This window comes from Tripterygium wilfordii, chromosome 5, assembly GCF_013401445.1.
Source record: "Tripterygium wilfordii isolate XIE 37 chromosome 5, ASM1340144v1, whole genome shotgun sequence".
Lineage (NCBI taxonomy): Eukaryota > Viridiplantae > Streptophyta > Magnoliopsida > Celastrales > Celastraceae > Tripterygium > Tripterygium wilfordii.
Window position 1 is genome coordinate 887,521 of NC_052236.1, and position 16,063 is coordinate 903,583.

At 38.4% G+C, this 16,063-nt stretch overlaps 1 protein-coding gene across 2 annotated transcripts; it reads right to left on the bottom strand.

Annotated features, from left to right (window-relative positions):
- Positions 1–11,929: 11,929 nt before the first annotated feature.
- On the bottom strand, positions 11,930–15,739 carry LOC119998863. 2 transcript variants are annotated; one of them, XM_038846331.1, is made up of 6 exons: positions 15,613–15,739; positions 14,478–15,362; positions 14,307–14,360; positions 14,000–14,187; positions 13,507–13,621; positions 11,930–12,119 (listed from the first exon to the last, which is right to left on the bottom strand). In XM_038846331.1, the coding sequence occupies exons 2-5, from the start codon at positions 15,226–15,228 to the stop codon at positions 13,532–13,534; spliced, it is 1,083 nt and encodes a 360-aa protein (XP_038702259.1). In that variant the 5' UTR covers positions 15,229–15,362; positions 15,613–15,739; the 3' UTR covers positions 11,930–12,119; positions 13,507–13,531. The 2 variants fall into 2 exon arrangements, with proteins under 2 accessions (XP_038702259.1, XP_038702258.1); XM_038846330.1 differs by lacking the exon at positions 11,930–12,119 and having other exon boundaries at positions 13,303–13,621.
- Between the last annotated feature and the right edge of the window lie 324 nt (positions 15,740–16,063).

The following is a 16,063-nucleotide window of genomic DNA, read 5'->3' on the forward strand; positions in this document are numbered from 1 at the left end:
TAATTTTTTTGTGGACAATATGGAGACATAAAATATTGTTGACTTTCATGTTGAATGAAAATGAATAATGTATAGGAATTTGTGTTTTGTTGATTAATAAAACACGTCTCCCAATCCATTTTGTTATCCTGACAAAAAAATATTATTGTAGTTGCTCTAATGACCACAAGTTTTTGTCCCTACCATATCAACCAAGTCACAAGCAAGCAAAATTGACCTTAGATGTGAATCCCATTATCACAAGAGCTAATGATCCAACGGTTCTCATATAATAAGAACCCATTAGTCTGGCATTCACTAGAATGTTACATATCATATAAAAAAAAATTTGGGCATTACTTGAATGTTCAGTTTTGTTTACTGGGTTGTCAAAAAAATTAACCACCTAAAGACAGTTAATTAAAGATGCCATCCAACCATCATACATGGAGAGAGTAAATCGGCACCAAGAATAATATCTTGGTGGCTATGCGTTGAATTTTGACCCAACATATATTGTTGTCAAGTGAGAAATTTCTACACATGTGTTTGACGGCTCTAGTTTACACCCATATCAAAATGTGGATGAGAAAAATGAGTCATGTTTAGTCAGTATAGCAGGTGTCACATGAAGAAAAGATAATTCTCTGTCCCAAAGTAAATCCCAACTTAACGTCCAAAGACGTAACAAGATTGCAAATCAGACGTTTGATCTTACCACGTCGTTATGGAGGATAAACTTAATAGCCAAAGAAATGCTTCATCTTTATCACCAGCCGACCCCTATATAAAGGAGGCTAAGGTCGACCTAACTCCTAAGGTACACATTACACTCTGCAATCACTAAGGGTCGCCCTCTCTCGTTTTGTTCTTGCAGGTGTCGGAAGGTTCGTCATTGCGAAACAACCATCTTTGCTATTGATGTATAGATCGTCTAAAAAATTTGGTCCACACAAATTTTCAAATGGCAATGTTGAATAATGTGGTTGTCATTTAAAAAAAAAACAAATGCATTGGATAAGAATGAGTTCATGTGTAGCTTAGTATTTGTAATGTTATATACATCATTCTTATCCAGTGGCAATATTTTAATGGGCTAAGTATTACTAAATCCAATGTTTGTTTAGATAACTTAGATTAGTAGTTTAGTACTAATGTGCACATGAAAGGGATAGAAGGTGGGGTTTTGGTGGTGGGGTTAAAACTTGAAAGTCAAGAGTTTTGTTAAATATAAACATATCAGAAGTTATAGGGATCCCAATAAAAAACATCACAATCATTCCAATGGTGGATGTGTCACTCTCTGGTTCAATCACAAGGTTTTGTATGCCCCTACACTTACATCAATCAATGAACAAGATCCACTAATGAGATAACCGAGATACTTTTTATTGGGATTCCTAACATTTTTATATACATACTTTTAATCATACCTTTAAAAAAAACGTACTATGGTTAAAGGTATGTGTTCTTTTCTTTTTTCTTTTTCTCAAAAAAAATGCCTTTAACCATAGTTAATATTGAACCATGGTTATGGATTAAGGTTGGAATTTGGAAAGAGTAATCATGTGACCACTTGACGACAATGCAGGAGTCGGACAAGCCATCGTCAATTGCGGCGCCATGCTTTGCAAGTTGCAACGAGAATTTTATGGTCCCGATCGAGAAAAGAGTGTGTGTGGATTCTTGGAGTTAGTGAAGGGCCAGATAAGGTGGATCACGCAAATTTATGACTCTTATCTTCTCTGCAATTGCTAGAGCCACCCACATGTTCTTCCATTATCGAAAGAGAAAGATATTAAATGTTTATCACTCTATTTTTTTATAGGATGTGCCCGGTGATGGTTGGGTTGAGGGGAGGTCCGGTACAGGGTGTACCGGACTAATCTCCTGTTCCTAATGTGGATCGTTGGATCTTGAAAAGTAAATCTAACGGTTCACAGTCATTTCTCTAATTTTGTTTCTGCAACACAACTCTCTCTCATGTATTCTATCAAGCAAGCTCCTTTTCTCTCTCTTAAACTTTCTACACCTCGGCTCTACAGATTCTTGCACAGATTGGATTTGTTTCTATAAGAACTCGAGATCCTTCTTTATTTTTTCGAGCTCTCTATATGGTTCTACTGTTGCTTTCTGGGAGGGCCTCATAATCCATCACTGGCTAAGAGGTGAACACGGGGTGCTGGTGCCGGTGCCGCCTGGGAAGGCCATATGACTATATGAGATCCATCACTTGCAGTATGTGAACGTTGGAAATATTATTGAACTAGTTATTTGAAAAAAGTAACTTTTCCTTGCCCAGCATTGAGGATACGCAGATTGTGATACTGAAAGTTAACATCAGCGACCTTGACCAAAAGATTTTGGGACATGCTCCGACTCCTATTATTCGATAGGCTTGTTTTATGCCTCTCGAGAATGATTGAGTTAAAGTTTTTGTAAATCCATGTAATTAAGACGAAACTAAAACTTGGTTTCTCTTCTTCTATCTTAGAATAAATACTTGGCGGAGTAGCTGGTTCATGCTTCATGAAATGGGACGCAATATGGACAGAGACAGAGAGAAGGAGCTTGAAGAAAGAGGACCATATACATAGCCAACGGAAGAGAGAGAGTCGTGGTGCAGACATAAAATTGGGGAAAAGATTTTCAACCGTTGATTTATTTTTCAAGATCCAACGGACCACATTTGGAACAGGACATTAGTCCGGTACACCCTGTACCGGACCTCCCCTCAATCCGTGATGGTTAAAGATTCATCGGCAAAAAGATACTTTTCGTCCCTCAATTATGGAACAAGTTTCATTTTTGTCCCTAAGCTTTTTTTCTCCCATTTATGTCCCTCAACTAAAGTATCATTTTCGTCCTTTCAAGTAATATTGAGGTTGGAAAAAACCTGATCTGACGAACAACATGATGCCACGTAGGATTTTTCAGTGGCCAGATTTATTCGAGGGATAAACATGGTACTTTCCCATAGTTGGGGGGTGAAAAAGGGAAGAAAAAAAGCTAAGGGACGAAAATGAAACCCGACCAATAGTTGAGGGATGAAAAGTACTCTTTTGCCAAGATTCATCACAACATATCACAGAGTATGATAAATACTCTCTCATCTAATATTTTTAAACTTAAAATATATATCTTTTTAGACTGAAAAACATATTTATGCTATGTTAAACAAGTCAACATAATATTCTCTTATTGTATGATTGAAAGTGTGTAGTTTATTCTCTCTCAAGGAGGCAATATATATAAGTTACAATTAATCACCCATTAGTGATTCACGGGTATCAATTATCCTTTGATAAGGAAACTGGAAATCAATCATACAATAAGAGATTATTATGTTGACTTGTTTAACACCCCCTCTCAAGTTGGTGCGTAGATATCTACTAAGCCCAACTTGTCCAACGAGTCATGAAATACCCTTGTAGATACTGCATGAGTTAAAACATCTGCTAATTGTTGATCTGATTTTACGAATGGAACCTCCACCAACTTATCTTCTAGTTTCTCCTTGATGAAGTGTCGATCTACCTCAACATGTTTCGTACGGTCATGTTGTACTGGATTATCTGCTATCTCCCTCGCTGCTTGATTGTCACAATATAGGTGCATTGACTCTTTTGGCTTGAACCCAATTTCAGTGAGCAAACTCCTAAGCCACAAAAGTTCACAAAACCCATGCGAAGGGCAATATGTAAGAGCAAGCTCTTCTCCCTCTTAATAGGCCTTTTAGGAGGGAGGCCCAAGGGGCCTAGAACTATATCGTCTTCTTCATTCTTCTTAACCCAAACCACAATAGTCTGTAGTGTCTCAAGACAAGAGACATGACAGATGACAGTGGAGTACTTCCACTAACCATTCCAACTACCACGATGAGTGGTTCTAATGAAACAATGAGTAGTTCAAACGGGCCTCTTGAATCCACCAACATGACTGCGTTCCGCTTCAGATTAGGTGATACAAACTTCAAAATCTGGTCGAGGATGATGGAGGTCCATGCAGCAAGCCAAAACAAGCTTGGGTATCTCACTGGTCATACAAAACCGGTTGACGAGAAGGACCCTGGCTATTTGCGATGGCGAACAGAGGATGCCCTTGTACGTGGATGGTTATTGAGGACCATGGAACAACACATACTTGGGTTGTTTATTGAACTTCCAACAGCAAAAGAGATATGTGATAGCGTCTCTCAGATGTTCTATGATGGTGAGGATGAATCTCAATACTATGAACTACGTTGTAAAGCAACAAGGACACGACAAGCGGGCCGCCAGGTAAATCTCTATTTTGCAGAATTAAAGGGAGTCTGGCAGGAAATTGATAAGAGACGTCCCAACAAGATGGTGTGTGCAGCCGACATAAAAACCCGGAAAGAAGAGATCCAACAAGAACGAGTATATGATTTCCTTGCAGGACTAGATGATGGCTTTGACTCGATCCGGAGTGATCTTCTCCGGATGAAGCCAATCCCGAAGATTGAGGAGTGCTTCAATACAGTCCGACGAGAAGCACAAAGACAGATAACTATGCTTGGAGGTAAAGAGAGTAGTTCATCCGTGGCCATGGTTACCAAGTCTTTTCCTAAAGACACCTCTCGGCCTCTACGTGACTCAGAAGAAGCCGAGAAGGACAAGCTTAAGTGTAGCCACTGCCATGGAACTCGACATACTAAAGAAACCTGCTTTGAAATCCATGGGTACCCAGATTGGTTTCTCGAACGAAGAAAGCAAAATCGAGGGAAGGGTAACAAGCGAACAAATCCGGTAAAAAATAGCTCAGGAGTGGCAGCCATAGCAACCGGCCACTCAAATTCAACAGTTGTCGAGATAGATGGTCTCAATTCTGAATTATCTCTCCTCAGCATGATTTCCGAAGGAGATGACAACCGTGATACAGGTAATATGGGCACTGCCCTAACTATCTCTGCAGCCCGTGATACAGGATGGATTATTGACTCTGGTGCTACGGACCACATGACATATAATCCGGCTTTTTTGAATTCCACAATTCATCCTCCTCGAGATAGTATTATTACAGCAAGTGGCAGTGTTATCCCTGTCACTGCAGCGGGTTCTGTAGCCCTTACTCATACTCTTTCTCTACACAATTGCTTACTTGTACCTACATTATCCAGTAATTTCTTGTCTGTAGGACAAGTAACTACTCAGTTAAATTGTGTTGTACTGATGTTTCCTACCTTACTCCAGGATATTCGGACTCAGGAGATCATTGGGCGTGGTACTAAACGGAGGGGGTTGTATTACGTGGAGGATATTACTTCAGGGCGTGCTTATCAAGTCCAACGTAGTGATAATGCCGGTGTCAAAACCATCCAGCTCTGGCATAGAAGGTTGGGTCATGCATCCTTTGGATATTTACGGAAATTATTACGTAAGTTATTTCAGAATATTTCAGAGTCTTCTTTAGATTGTAATGTCTGCAAGTTGGCCAAGAGCCATCGTACTCATTATCCTATCAGTTTTAATAAACGAGTTATTCCTTTTGAATTAATTCACTCTGATGTGTGGGGACCGTCACCGGTTACTACTTTGTCTGGAATTCGATGGTTTATTACTTTTGTGGATGATTGCACTAGGATGACTTGTATCTATACGATGAAAAATAAGAGCGATGTCAGTGGCATATTCAAAGCTTTCTATTACATGGTTCAAAACCAATATTCACTCCCCATCAAGGTGCTTCGTTCCGATAATGGTGGTGAGTATATAAATTGTGACCTTGTTAATTTTTTCCAGGACAAAGGCATACTTCATGAGACTACATGCCCTCAAACCCCACGGCAAAACGGGATTGCTGAACGGAAAAATCGACATATCCTTGAAACCACACGAGCACTGTTGATTGGTGCAAGTGTTCCCCAAACATATTGGAATTATGCCGTCACCTACGCAGTCTACCTGATGAATCGGATGCCTTCCAAAGTTCTAGATTTTCGAACTCCTTTGGCAACATTGGCTGATCATGTCTCTATTTGCTCTTCTTTAACTTTAGAACCTCGGGTTTTTGGTTGCGTTGCTTATGTGCACTTACCCAAGAATCAACGAAGTAAACTAGATCCCTGTGCAGTGCGGTGTGTATTCCTTGGATTTAGTCCCCAACAGAAGGGGTACTGATGCTATCATCCTTCTTCTCGTCACATGTATGTCTCAATGGATGTTACGTTCTCCTAGGATTCAATATTTTTTCCTCCTACCCGAACCAACCATGATCCTCAGGGAGAGCCTCAATGTAATGATGAGGATTATGGTCAGTTCGATACAGTGTTAGAAGAACCCACAACTGAGATTGAAGCCGAAAGTGAAGTTGGGGAACGTATTACATCCGAGAGTGAGATTGAAGCAGTGACCGTGCCTGATGTAGTGCATGAAGCTGAGACTACAGCATCAGGGACTCTGCATGCAGTGCCGTGTGCAGGAGATGAAGAAAAAAAAACCCCTCCTCCAGTATCACCTCCAAGATCTACTGGTCCTAACAATATCCCGGAGGTAAGTATCCCTGACCCTGAAACTAGTTACAATTGTGGTCCTGTAGAAAGTACATATGTGTTACCTCCTCGAAAAAATCGTGGGAAACCACCTGAGAGGTATTCTCCAGAGGAGAAAGTAAAGTATTCCATTACAAACTATGTATCTACTCACCGGTTACCACAATCGTATTGTGCTTTAGTTCACCAGATTGATGCAATAAAAATTCCTACAAGAGTGGAAGAAGCTTTACAAGACCCACGATGGACTGCAACAATGAGAGTAGAGATGGAGGCCTTAATGAAGAATAGAACTTGGAGTGTAGTTTCTCTTCCTTCGGGTAAGCAAGCTGTAGGTTGCAAATGGGTGTTCACAGTTAAACACAAAGCAGATGGGTCAATTGATCGGTTCAAAGCCAGACTGGTAGCTAAGGGCTACACACAGACTTTCGGAGTCGATTATCAGGAAACTTTTGCTCCTGTTGCAAAAATGAATACTATTCGAGTTTTATTGTCTTTGGCTGCTAGTTTTGATTGGCCTCTTAAACAGTTTGATGTAAAAAATGCCTTCATACATGGAGACCTACAAGAAGAAGTTTACATTGATTTTCCACCAGGATTCGGTGTTCCTGATTCAAAAGGAAAAGCTTGCAGGCTTCATAAGGCGTTACATGGCCTCAAACAATCGCCCAGAGCGTGGTTTGGGAGGTTTACACAAGCTATGAAGAAATATGGATATCGGCAGGGAAACTCAGACCATACACTATTCATCAAACATAATGGTAAGAAAGTAACCTTGCTTATCATATATGTTGATGATATGATCGTCACAGGAGATGATGTACAAGAAATTGAGAGATTGCAAAAGCACCTTTCGTCAGAGTTTGAGATGAAAGACCTAGGAGGACTCAAGTACTTCTTGGGTATTGAAGTTGCACGCTCTCCGAAGGGAATTTGTCTATCACAACGGAAGTATGTTTTGGACCTTCTGTCCGAAACTGGTATGCTTGCATGCAAGCCGGCTGATACTCCAATTGTGCAAAATCATCATCTGGGTATTTACGAGGATCAAATTCCTACAAACAAAGAAAGATATCAGAAGTTGGTAGGAAAGTTGATCTATTTATCATTGACGAGACCCAATATTGCATATGCGGTAAGCGTTGTCAGTCAGTTCATGCATGCACCAAGCGAAGATCACATGGAAGCAGTTACTCGTATTCTGAGTTATTTGAAGGGAAACCCGGGCAAAGGATTATGTTTCCAAAAACATGGTCATATGAAAGTAGAAGGGTACACTGATGCAGATTGGAGTTTCCGAAAGCATGGTCATGTGAAAGTAGAAGGGTACACGGATGCAGACTGGGCTGGTAACATTGTTAATCGACGGTCTACGTCTGGTTACTTTACATTCGTGGCAGGCAACCTGGTGACATGGAGAAGCAAAAAGCAGAATGTAGTGGCTCGGTCCTCTGCAGAAGCCGAGTATAGGGGGATGGCGCAAGGGATTTGTGAACTTTTGTGGCTTAGGATTTTGCTCACTGAAATTGGGTTCAAGCCAAAAGAGCCAATGCACCTATATTGTGACAATCAAGCAGCGAGGGAGATAGCAGATAATCCCTTTTAACATGTTATTTATCCAATGCATTGAAGGCACTGAATGTCATTTTTCTTTTTTATGTGGAAAAGGATTGGAATAAGGGGCACTCCGTGTAATTAAACATAACCTTCTTTCCTACATTCTTCCACGAGTTATTTTACATCCATCTACATCAATTTCAGAGCTCCTTTAGCTGGCACCCCTCTCTTGGCCATAGGATTTCTAACATAATTTCCTTGAGTTCTACAAGAATGTTAATGGCCTACTCATACAAATTTTTGATTGTAGGAACGAGTACTCACACAAATATTTGCATAAATCCACACCCTCATACAACTAATTATATTGTCCGTTTTGGATTTATCGATTCTCATGGATACATCAGACCCACATGACTTTGTTTCTCTGAAAGTCATCTCACTTAATAGTACTTAAATCCAATGAAAAAATACCTAATTGATTGTAAGGAGGTAGACTTATACTCTTATAAATCCAATAGAATTCTTACATCTTTTCGAAGTGGGATTCCTAACAAATACTATATACAAAATTTCGCAATGATTAACCAAACAAGTTATTTAGGACAGCGGTTAGAGATTTAGATGGTGAAGTAACCATGGTTAAGTTTTAGGGAAGTGAAAACGTAGGGTCAAAGTTGCGTAAGTTGGAAGGAAGCAAAAACCCAATCAACCAATACTGACAAAGGGATTGTGGGGCCGACGTCCGACGCGCTCACACGTAATTTCCAACGTGGACATCACTTACAAGCCACGCAAGTAATTCTGGTCTACTCCTCCTACTACCACCTGACGTGGCCACGTAACGCTCCACTCAGACCCGAAACAAAATTCTCTCTCGTACTTACTCTGTGTTTCTTTACGGAAGCATTACATGTCCATAATTTTAACGTCCATAATCTAGGTGACATGAGAAGAAGTGTGAGGGACCATTTTGTATTAAATGGTCACCCATACTTCTCCTCATGCCACCTAGATTATGGACACATATCATTTTGGGTTTCTTTAGCCTTCAGCTTGTCTCGTTTGGTAGAGTTTTTTTTTTAAAGTACAACGTTAGTTTATTAATTGTGAAAAATACATTGGTTTATAAGTTATGAAACAAAGTGTCAAGTATTTGGTGAAGATTACAACTGAAGTCAGCGGCAAAGTTCGAAAGTGATGTTGGGGTGGGTAGGTATCGAAATTTTTTTTATGACTGTTTACAACAGTACAACTCATTGAGATAATATTATTGATAAACATTTACCTTGATGTTTGGTCTCACAAAATAATTCAAAAGATTAACATAACTACATATTGTAGCTTGGATAGAAGTTAGGGGCCGAGTCAATTAGTTTCATATTAAATCGTTGAAATCTAGGAGAAAATGATAAATTTAGATATGTGTATTATAACACTTCAATATACTAAAACCCTCATGACCAAACAGGTGATGTTGGAGAATATAAGAAAATACAATGCATCATGTTAGGACAAAGTCATTTTCCTAAAAACCTTTCATTGAGTGCGAAAGTCCTCCATCATGTGTTATATATATACAAACACACACACATACATTCATTGAGTGCAAAAGAATGGACGACAATTAAACTCATAATAATTTAATTCATGACGTCTCTATTATGTTGCTTATCCAATCCTGCCTTGATTACTTTTCCACCCACTAATAATCTCTCCTCGCAATTAATCACAATAATACTCTTATCCATCGGGCGATCTCTCTATGTGGCGTTGACATTTAGGAATCAACTATATATAAACCTAATTGGTTAGGAGAGAGATCAACTCCTTATTTGGAGGTTGTGAGTTTGATTCCTATACAACTCACATTCACATTAAATAACTTTGTTCCGATACCACCGTTACGAAACACCAATGAACTCCTTAACTTAAAAGCTTGACTATCATTTTAAAATATTGCTTGCTTTCCTGTAAATAAATCAAAGAGAAAGTTTGAATATCATAAATCAAATCTCATATGAGTACAATTGCTTAAGGAAAGCAAGAAGAAGAAGAAGCTGAACATATATATATTAATATATATATAGGGAGCAAGGACGAGAATACCGTTGGTCGTCTTGTCAAAGATTCAAATTGAAGTAAAAACGAAGAAACAATTCTTCAACAATCGAAGAGTAAGGAAAATGACGACGTTTCCTGAGTCTGGTAACATTTGAAAACAGCTTGAGAAGGACGTCATAAATTCTAACATTTCCCAGATCAAGTATAAGCACAACCCATCACAGATCTTCTAGGGCTCAAGGCTTTAAAATGCCTCTTATCAAATCAAGAAAATCTTGTGCTTATAATATGTTCATTACATCTTTATTTTAGCGATGCCAGTCTTTTCTTGACAAAAAAGCTAGGATAGTGATCATGCCATGAAATTTTTTTAAAAAAATGTGGGGGGTTGACATTTCTTTTTGTTTGGCATTGACTTATTCAAACATAGTCTTTTTCTTGCCAGCCTAACATCCATTCATCACAACAGAAATATATAATTATTCACTTCGTTGACCAAACATCTCAACCCCTATATATATGTATGTGAAATATATAATTATTCACTGAGTTGACCAAAAACCTCAACCCCTATCTATGTATTTTTTTTTTCTCTTTGGTGGATGCTACATCTATATATAAGCCTTGACTAAGAGTGTCCATAATCATTGCTTAAAAATGAAAAGAAAAAAAAATTGAGTGAAACGTTGCTGCCGTTATTAGAATTTTCAATCCAATACACATTAATAATATTTATCCGTTTTGGATTATCCGATTCCCATAGATATGTCAGCGCCGCATGACTTTACCTTCTCAAAAAGTCACTCATATCTTTTTTTTTGTTTCACATCAACAGATAATGTGAAAAGGAGGATTGAAAAGAAAAACAAAGCAAAAAAGCATACCAGGATCTTTTCCTCTGAATAAAAAAGACTAGAATCCTATTCTTTGATAGGAAAAAAAGAAAAAGAAAAAAGACGAAGATAGGAAAGGGAGTCTTTTGTTGTGTGGTTTTCTATGGACGAGAAAAAATAAAATTAGTAATGTTAGTTAAGGTTAACATATGAACAGATGTCTATGATTTTCTACTTTTGAGTCAAATGCTTCTTTTGTTGCAGTAAAATTAGTAGCCCAAAATTCGAGCCCTAATACATTGGAGATATTGTTCGTCTTCTTCAGTCTCAATGCCTAACATCATATCAACTGCCTCATCGGCCTTACAAAGAGATTACAACCCTCTCACATCTATTATCAAATGAATTTAGGGGTTGGCATCGAGTCCGGGCCTGATTTTGAGAATAGGGTTTCGGGTCGGGCTGGACCCGACTTTTGACTATATAATATTTATATATGTATTTTTTTCGAGAGAAATGTATTATATATATACATGTGTAATATATATGTATATGTATTATGTATATATATATATATATATATATATGTAATATACGTTGCCTAATCAGGTTTGGGTTGAGCTTTGGACTCGATCCGGGCCAAAATTGGCTCAAGGGGTCAGGCTTCGGACCTGACCCGACCCTAGAAATGGAGCCCAGACTCGCCCAAGACGTCGGGCCGGGCTTTGGCCCGAATTACGTTCGATTCTTGTTAAGATATCACACGCACACACGACATATCATTATATTCACTCCTGACATCTCACTTTATTTTATGCATAATGCTTGAGACCCACAAAAAATGATCCCCAAAATACTCCCATTTAATGTGAAGTGTTAGATGTGAAGTCGGCCCTACATGTTTGTTTTTAATCAATGGTTATTTTAATGCCACATAGATTTGAGGGACTTTTGGGGGTGATATTTTAAGGGTCTCTAGCATTGTCCTTATTTTATACGTCATGTAAACATAACCGTTGCTAATAGTGTGTGTATATGTATACACAGGCTCTTGTACTTCTAAGCTAATGAGAGATACTTTCTCTCTGCCTTCTCTTGTTATTTATCTTCTGCTGTTATATTCTTCTTTCACCTGCAACTCAAGGCTTGGTTTATTCAAATCTAGGTTTTGCCTCCTGAAAAGAATAAAAAAAAATCCTCAAAAATTACTAATTACTCTCACTCATAGCATGATAGAACCGTAATGCACATCTCAGGAAATAAAATTTTCAGCAGCTAGTTTCCCACAGTGCAAAGAACATCATATGAAACTGTAGGCATCCATTCTAAATATAAATACATCTCAGCATATTACTGGTACCCTTAACCTTCCGATTAATTCTGTGTCGTAAATGTCTAACAATCAGCATATCTCAGTAAATAAGATTTCGTTGCATCACAATTCATTTCACTGAAAGTCACACTGCTGAGTACAAATTCACAAGTTCAGACAATGGTGTGGATGAGAATCGCTGCAAGATCACTGCTATGAACTATGCAGCAAAACAAAGCTAAATGAATGGTCCTTCTGTGTCTTAAATCAGCCACCATTGTGGTCAATTTCAACAAAAGATTGTAGTTTGCTCCCTCAAGAAACAAGACTTGCATCAAATCTTGATAAACCTCCATTTATAAAGTTTCAGGAGTCTAAAAAAGCACTCAGATGCAAACATATCCTCTCTTTCCCTACACAAGGCATTCTACGAAATGTATGTACATTCTGTCTTCCTTTTCTTTTAATGGAAGAATTGGAGAGAAGCAGAAAAAGAGCAGGTTTTAGAGTAGGATTGTTTTTTTTTTCCACATACTTGGGGATAGAATGAGGTGCGCGAAAAGGAACACTGCAAAGTACGCAGGCCTTACTAACTTATGCAGATGGAAGACGGATATTTTGTGCTTGACAATTATTTTCTCTCAATCACTGTTTCAGGACAAACTAAACTTGGAGCACGACGAAAATAAATGGCCACATTTCTTATCATTTCTCTTAGTTTATTCCCTCATTCAAGCATTCAAAGAAGGGATATGACAGTAGCTTCTGTTTTTGTCAATTTATCTTTTATTCGCGTACCACAAATCAGCAACTAAGAGACATTTTAATATTGAAGATTATGCTTTTGGCCAAGCATGTAATAGACAATAATATAAGATAAACATGTAAGAAAGATGAAGGAAGAGAAATGTAGATGATGCCCCCACACGGATTGCTTTCTAACCTTTGTGGTTACGCGAATAGCACAGTTTTTCAAAGCATAGAAATCAATCCTCAGTTACATAAGGCAAATAATAAGAGGCCATCATCACCATCAGAGAAAGACGGAAGGAAAAGTACAGTTATTGTCTATTTTTATCATGTAAAATTTGTTAGCACATATTCAACAACAGCAGAAACCTACATCACAACTAACATAGGAATAACGCACAGAGCTTTTACAACAAGAAAATGATAAGATCATGTGTTCAAATTCATACACTTCCTCAAATGCACAAATGAATTAAATTAGAGTGACAAGGCAATCTTACAATCGTCAAAGAAATTGGAAATGCCCTACTGTCTTTCTGGCGGCATACCAGTTGCCCTTTCAAGATCCATCTTGCAGTTCTCTCTCATATCTTTTAGCATGATGAAATTAGCATGCTGTAGACAAGACAAAGTATTTATCACGTTTGAGATTATAAACTAAGTAAAATAATTCGTGAAATTGAAATCTTTGAATTGCCTTTCAAATCGTTTAGCCTGACCACAGGTAGTTGTTAACTACCAGTACTGGCAATAAACCATTAGTCAGAGAAAGAAATCCCTGACAGACCAAAATCCAACAAGGACTGAGCAGCCACAGGACAAGTTGTTTTAACAAGATCCATATGGTTTGCAGTTCAACCTGGACTTCTTCTTACCACAAAACAAGTTTCTTGACAAAATTTTGGTTTCAAATACATGAAATTGCAGGAAGAAACATCGAAAAAGCCCATTCACCCTTAACACTGAGACAAGGGAACAAAAAATCACACTTACAAGTTGTTCACTTTCATGAGCAAATATATCCTCCATGTGAAGAAACAGCGATCTCCACTGACTTGTAAGGTCGGACTCTAGATTTGTTGAATTTTCGGAGCTCCCTTGACCTTGATGAATGTTACTCTGCTTTCCCCTTCCCGTCTTTGAAACCAAGAGGCTTGCTTCTTTCTGACTTTTCTTCAACACTAAAATGCATGACAAAGACAAAAGGTCATAGCGACAAGGCAAAATAATGAACAATCATCATCAAACAACCATAAATGCCATCTATAATTGTTGAATTAAATTTTCTTCACAAGCTTACCAGATATGCGGCCTTTGATGTCCTGATAATGGAGGTCCGACCAGATATAAGCAGCTAATAATACAAAAGCAAAAGAACCAAATTGGTTTAGTTGATGAGCATCACAGATAAACTCTTTATAGTCACACTATCAGTCAAGTAGATCATAAACATAAGTGGGAGATCTATTACCTTTCAAACAAAATGAACAAGAGCATGCTTTCAGCAAATCATCCCCCGCCTCCAAATTTACACAAGCATTGCCCTTTAGCCCTGTGCACCTTTCTAATTCAAATGATTTAGAATCCTGTGCATTTTGCAACCTTGACCTCTCAACAGATTCATATTTGTTTTCAGCAAATCTACCAAAACCAATATCCTTGTTTTCACTATTAAAAACTTGACTAACTAATCCCTCAAGACCCGGATTGCTCCCTATAACCTCTTTGTCTTCTCCATCTTGAGAATTTCCTTCAGAATACGTGGGCAATGTGCCCCTAGAAACACGACTATCCCTTGAAGCGTCATCAACTCCCAAACAAGTTTTAGTCACTGAATCCCCTATTATAGATGAATTGTCAGCTGCATCAACCAAACCAGATGTCTCCTTAACTTCGGGTACATTATTTGCTGTGAAAGAAGAAGCATTCTCTTGCGAGATTTCAAATGTGGCACTTGCTGGCAATGAATCCTTCTTCACTGACAACCCCTTCTCTTTAGCATCCACTGAACTTTCCACTTTACGCTTCTCTTTGACCAAATTCTCCAATCCCAAACATATTTGTTTCCTCAATTGCATATCTGCATCTTCAGTATCTCCTCCAGGTTTAAGCCCTAAGCCCCTGGAGACCAGCGAAAAACCCCTTTTCTCGACAGTGTTGGTCACATCCCCCAATACGGCTCGCTTTTTGCTGATCTCATCCGTCAAATTATCTCCACTCATCGTGAATTAACTAATACCAAACAGACCCACAACGACTTTCAACTCCCAATCTACAAAGTGTAAAGAAAACCCCACTTCTGTAAATTTTCTAAATATCAATGTAACATCTATTGATCTGGAATCCACAACTCAACCTGCAAATTTTTTACAAAAAACCTGAATTTCGTCTAAACAAACTTTATTTCCAATATAGATCGACGTAGTTAAAATAATGTTGCAAGCCGTAATACGATCTAAAATTGCGGAAAGGGAAAGAAAGATAGAAGAAACATAAATCCTAGAACCTGTAGAATCTTAATGTGTGCATAAATCAACAGTGTCACAGCGGAAAGATAAAAACCTTGATGATAATTACATGAATAATAAGGGAATTGAGATGCTGACCGCGAAGAGAAGATTTTGACTTCTGTGGAAGGAAACCATAACGAGAGAGAGAATGAGATGAAAGAACCAGAGAAGTTCCTGGTTGCGGCTTTCAGGGACGCTGCGGGGGCGTAGTACGCTCACTGGGTCAGGAGGGAACGAAGTGAACTTTTGGACCTAAACCCGCATTTTTGAATATTTGGATCTCAAATGGGCGCGACTGAAGCATGCGCGCACTAGTGGGAGGGGCACATGGTATGCTGTAGTCTTTGATAGAGGTGTAAACGGTCGATATCGGTGGTTTTTTCTTTTTCCCTTTTTTGATAAAAATTTAACGGATCAATCAATCAGTTAACCGTTCAATTTTTACTAAATAGGATTTGAAAATAATCAACTGTTCCATTCGGACGATTAATCGAACGTTTTGGTATTGTCGGTAAATTTTTATAGCTCTAGTCTTTGGTTCATTTGG

Excerpts from the sequence above, each read along its gene's own strand:
- LOC119998863 (XM_038846331.1), bottom strand. The coding sequence starts at position 15,228 with ATGAGTGGAGATAATTTGACGGATGAGATCAGCAAAAAGCGAGCCGTA. Across the intron at positions 14,361-14,477 it reads TTGTTCATTTTGTTTGAAAG|CTGCTTATATCTGGTCGGAC; the intron begins GTAATAGATCTC and ends TTGTATTATTAG. Across the intron at positions 13,622-13,999 it reads CTCATGAAAGTGAACAACTT|CATGCTAATTTCATCATGCT; the intron begins GTAAGTGTGATT and ends TCTTGTCTACAG.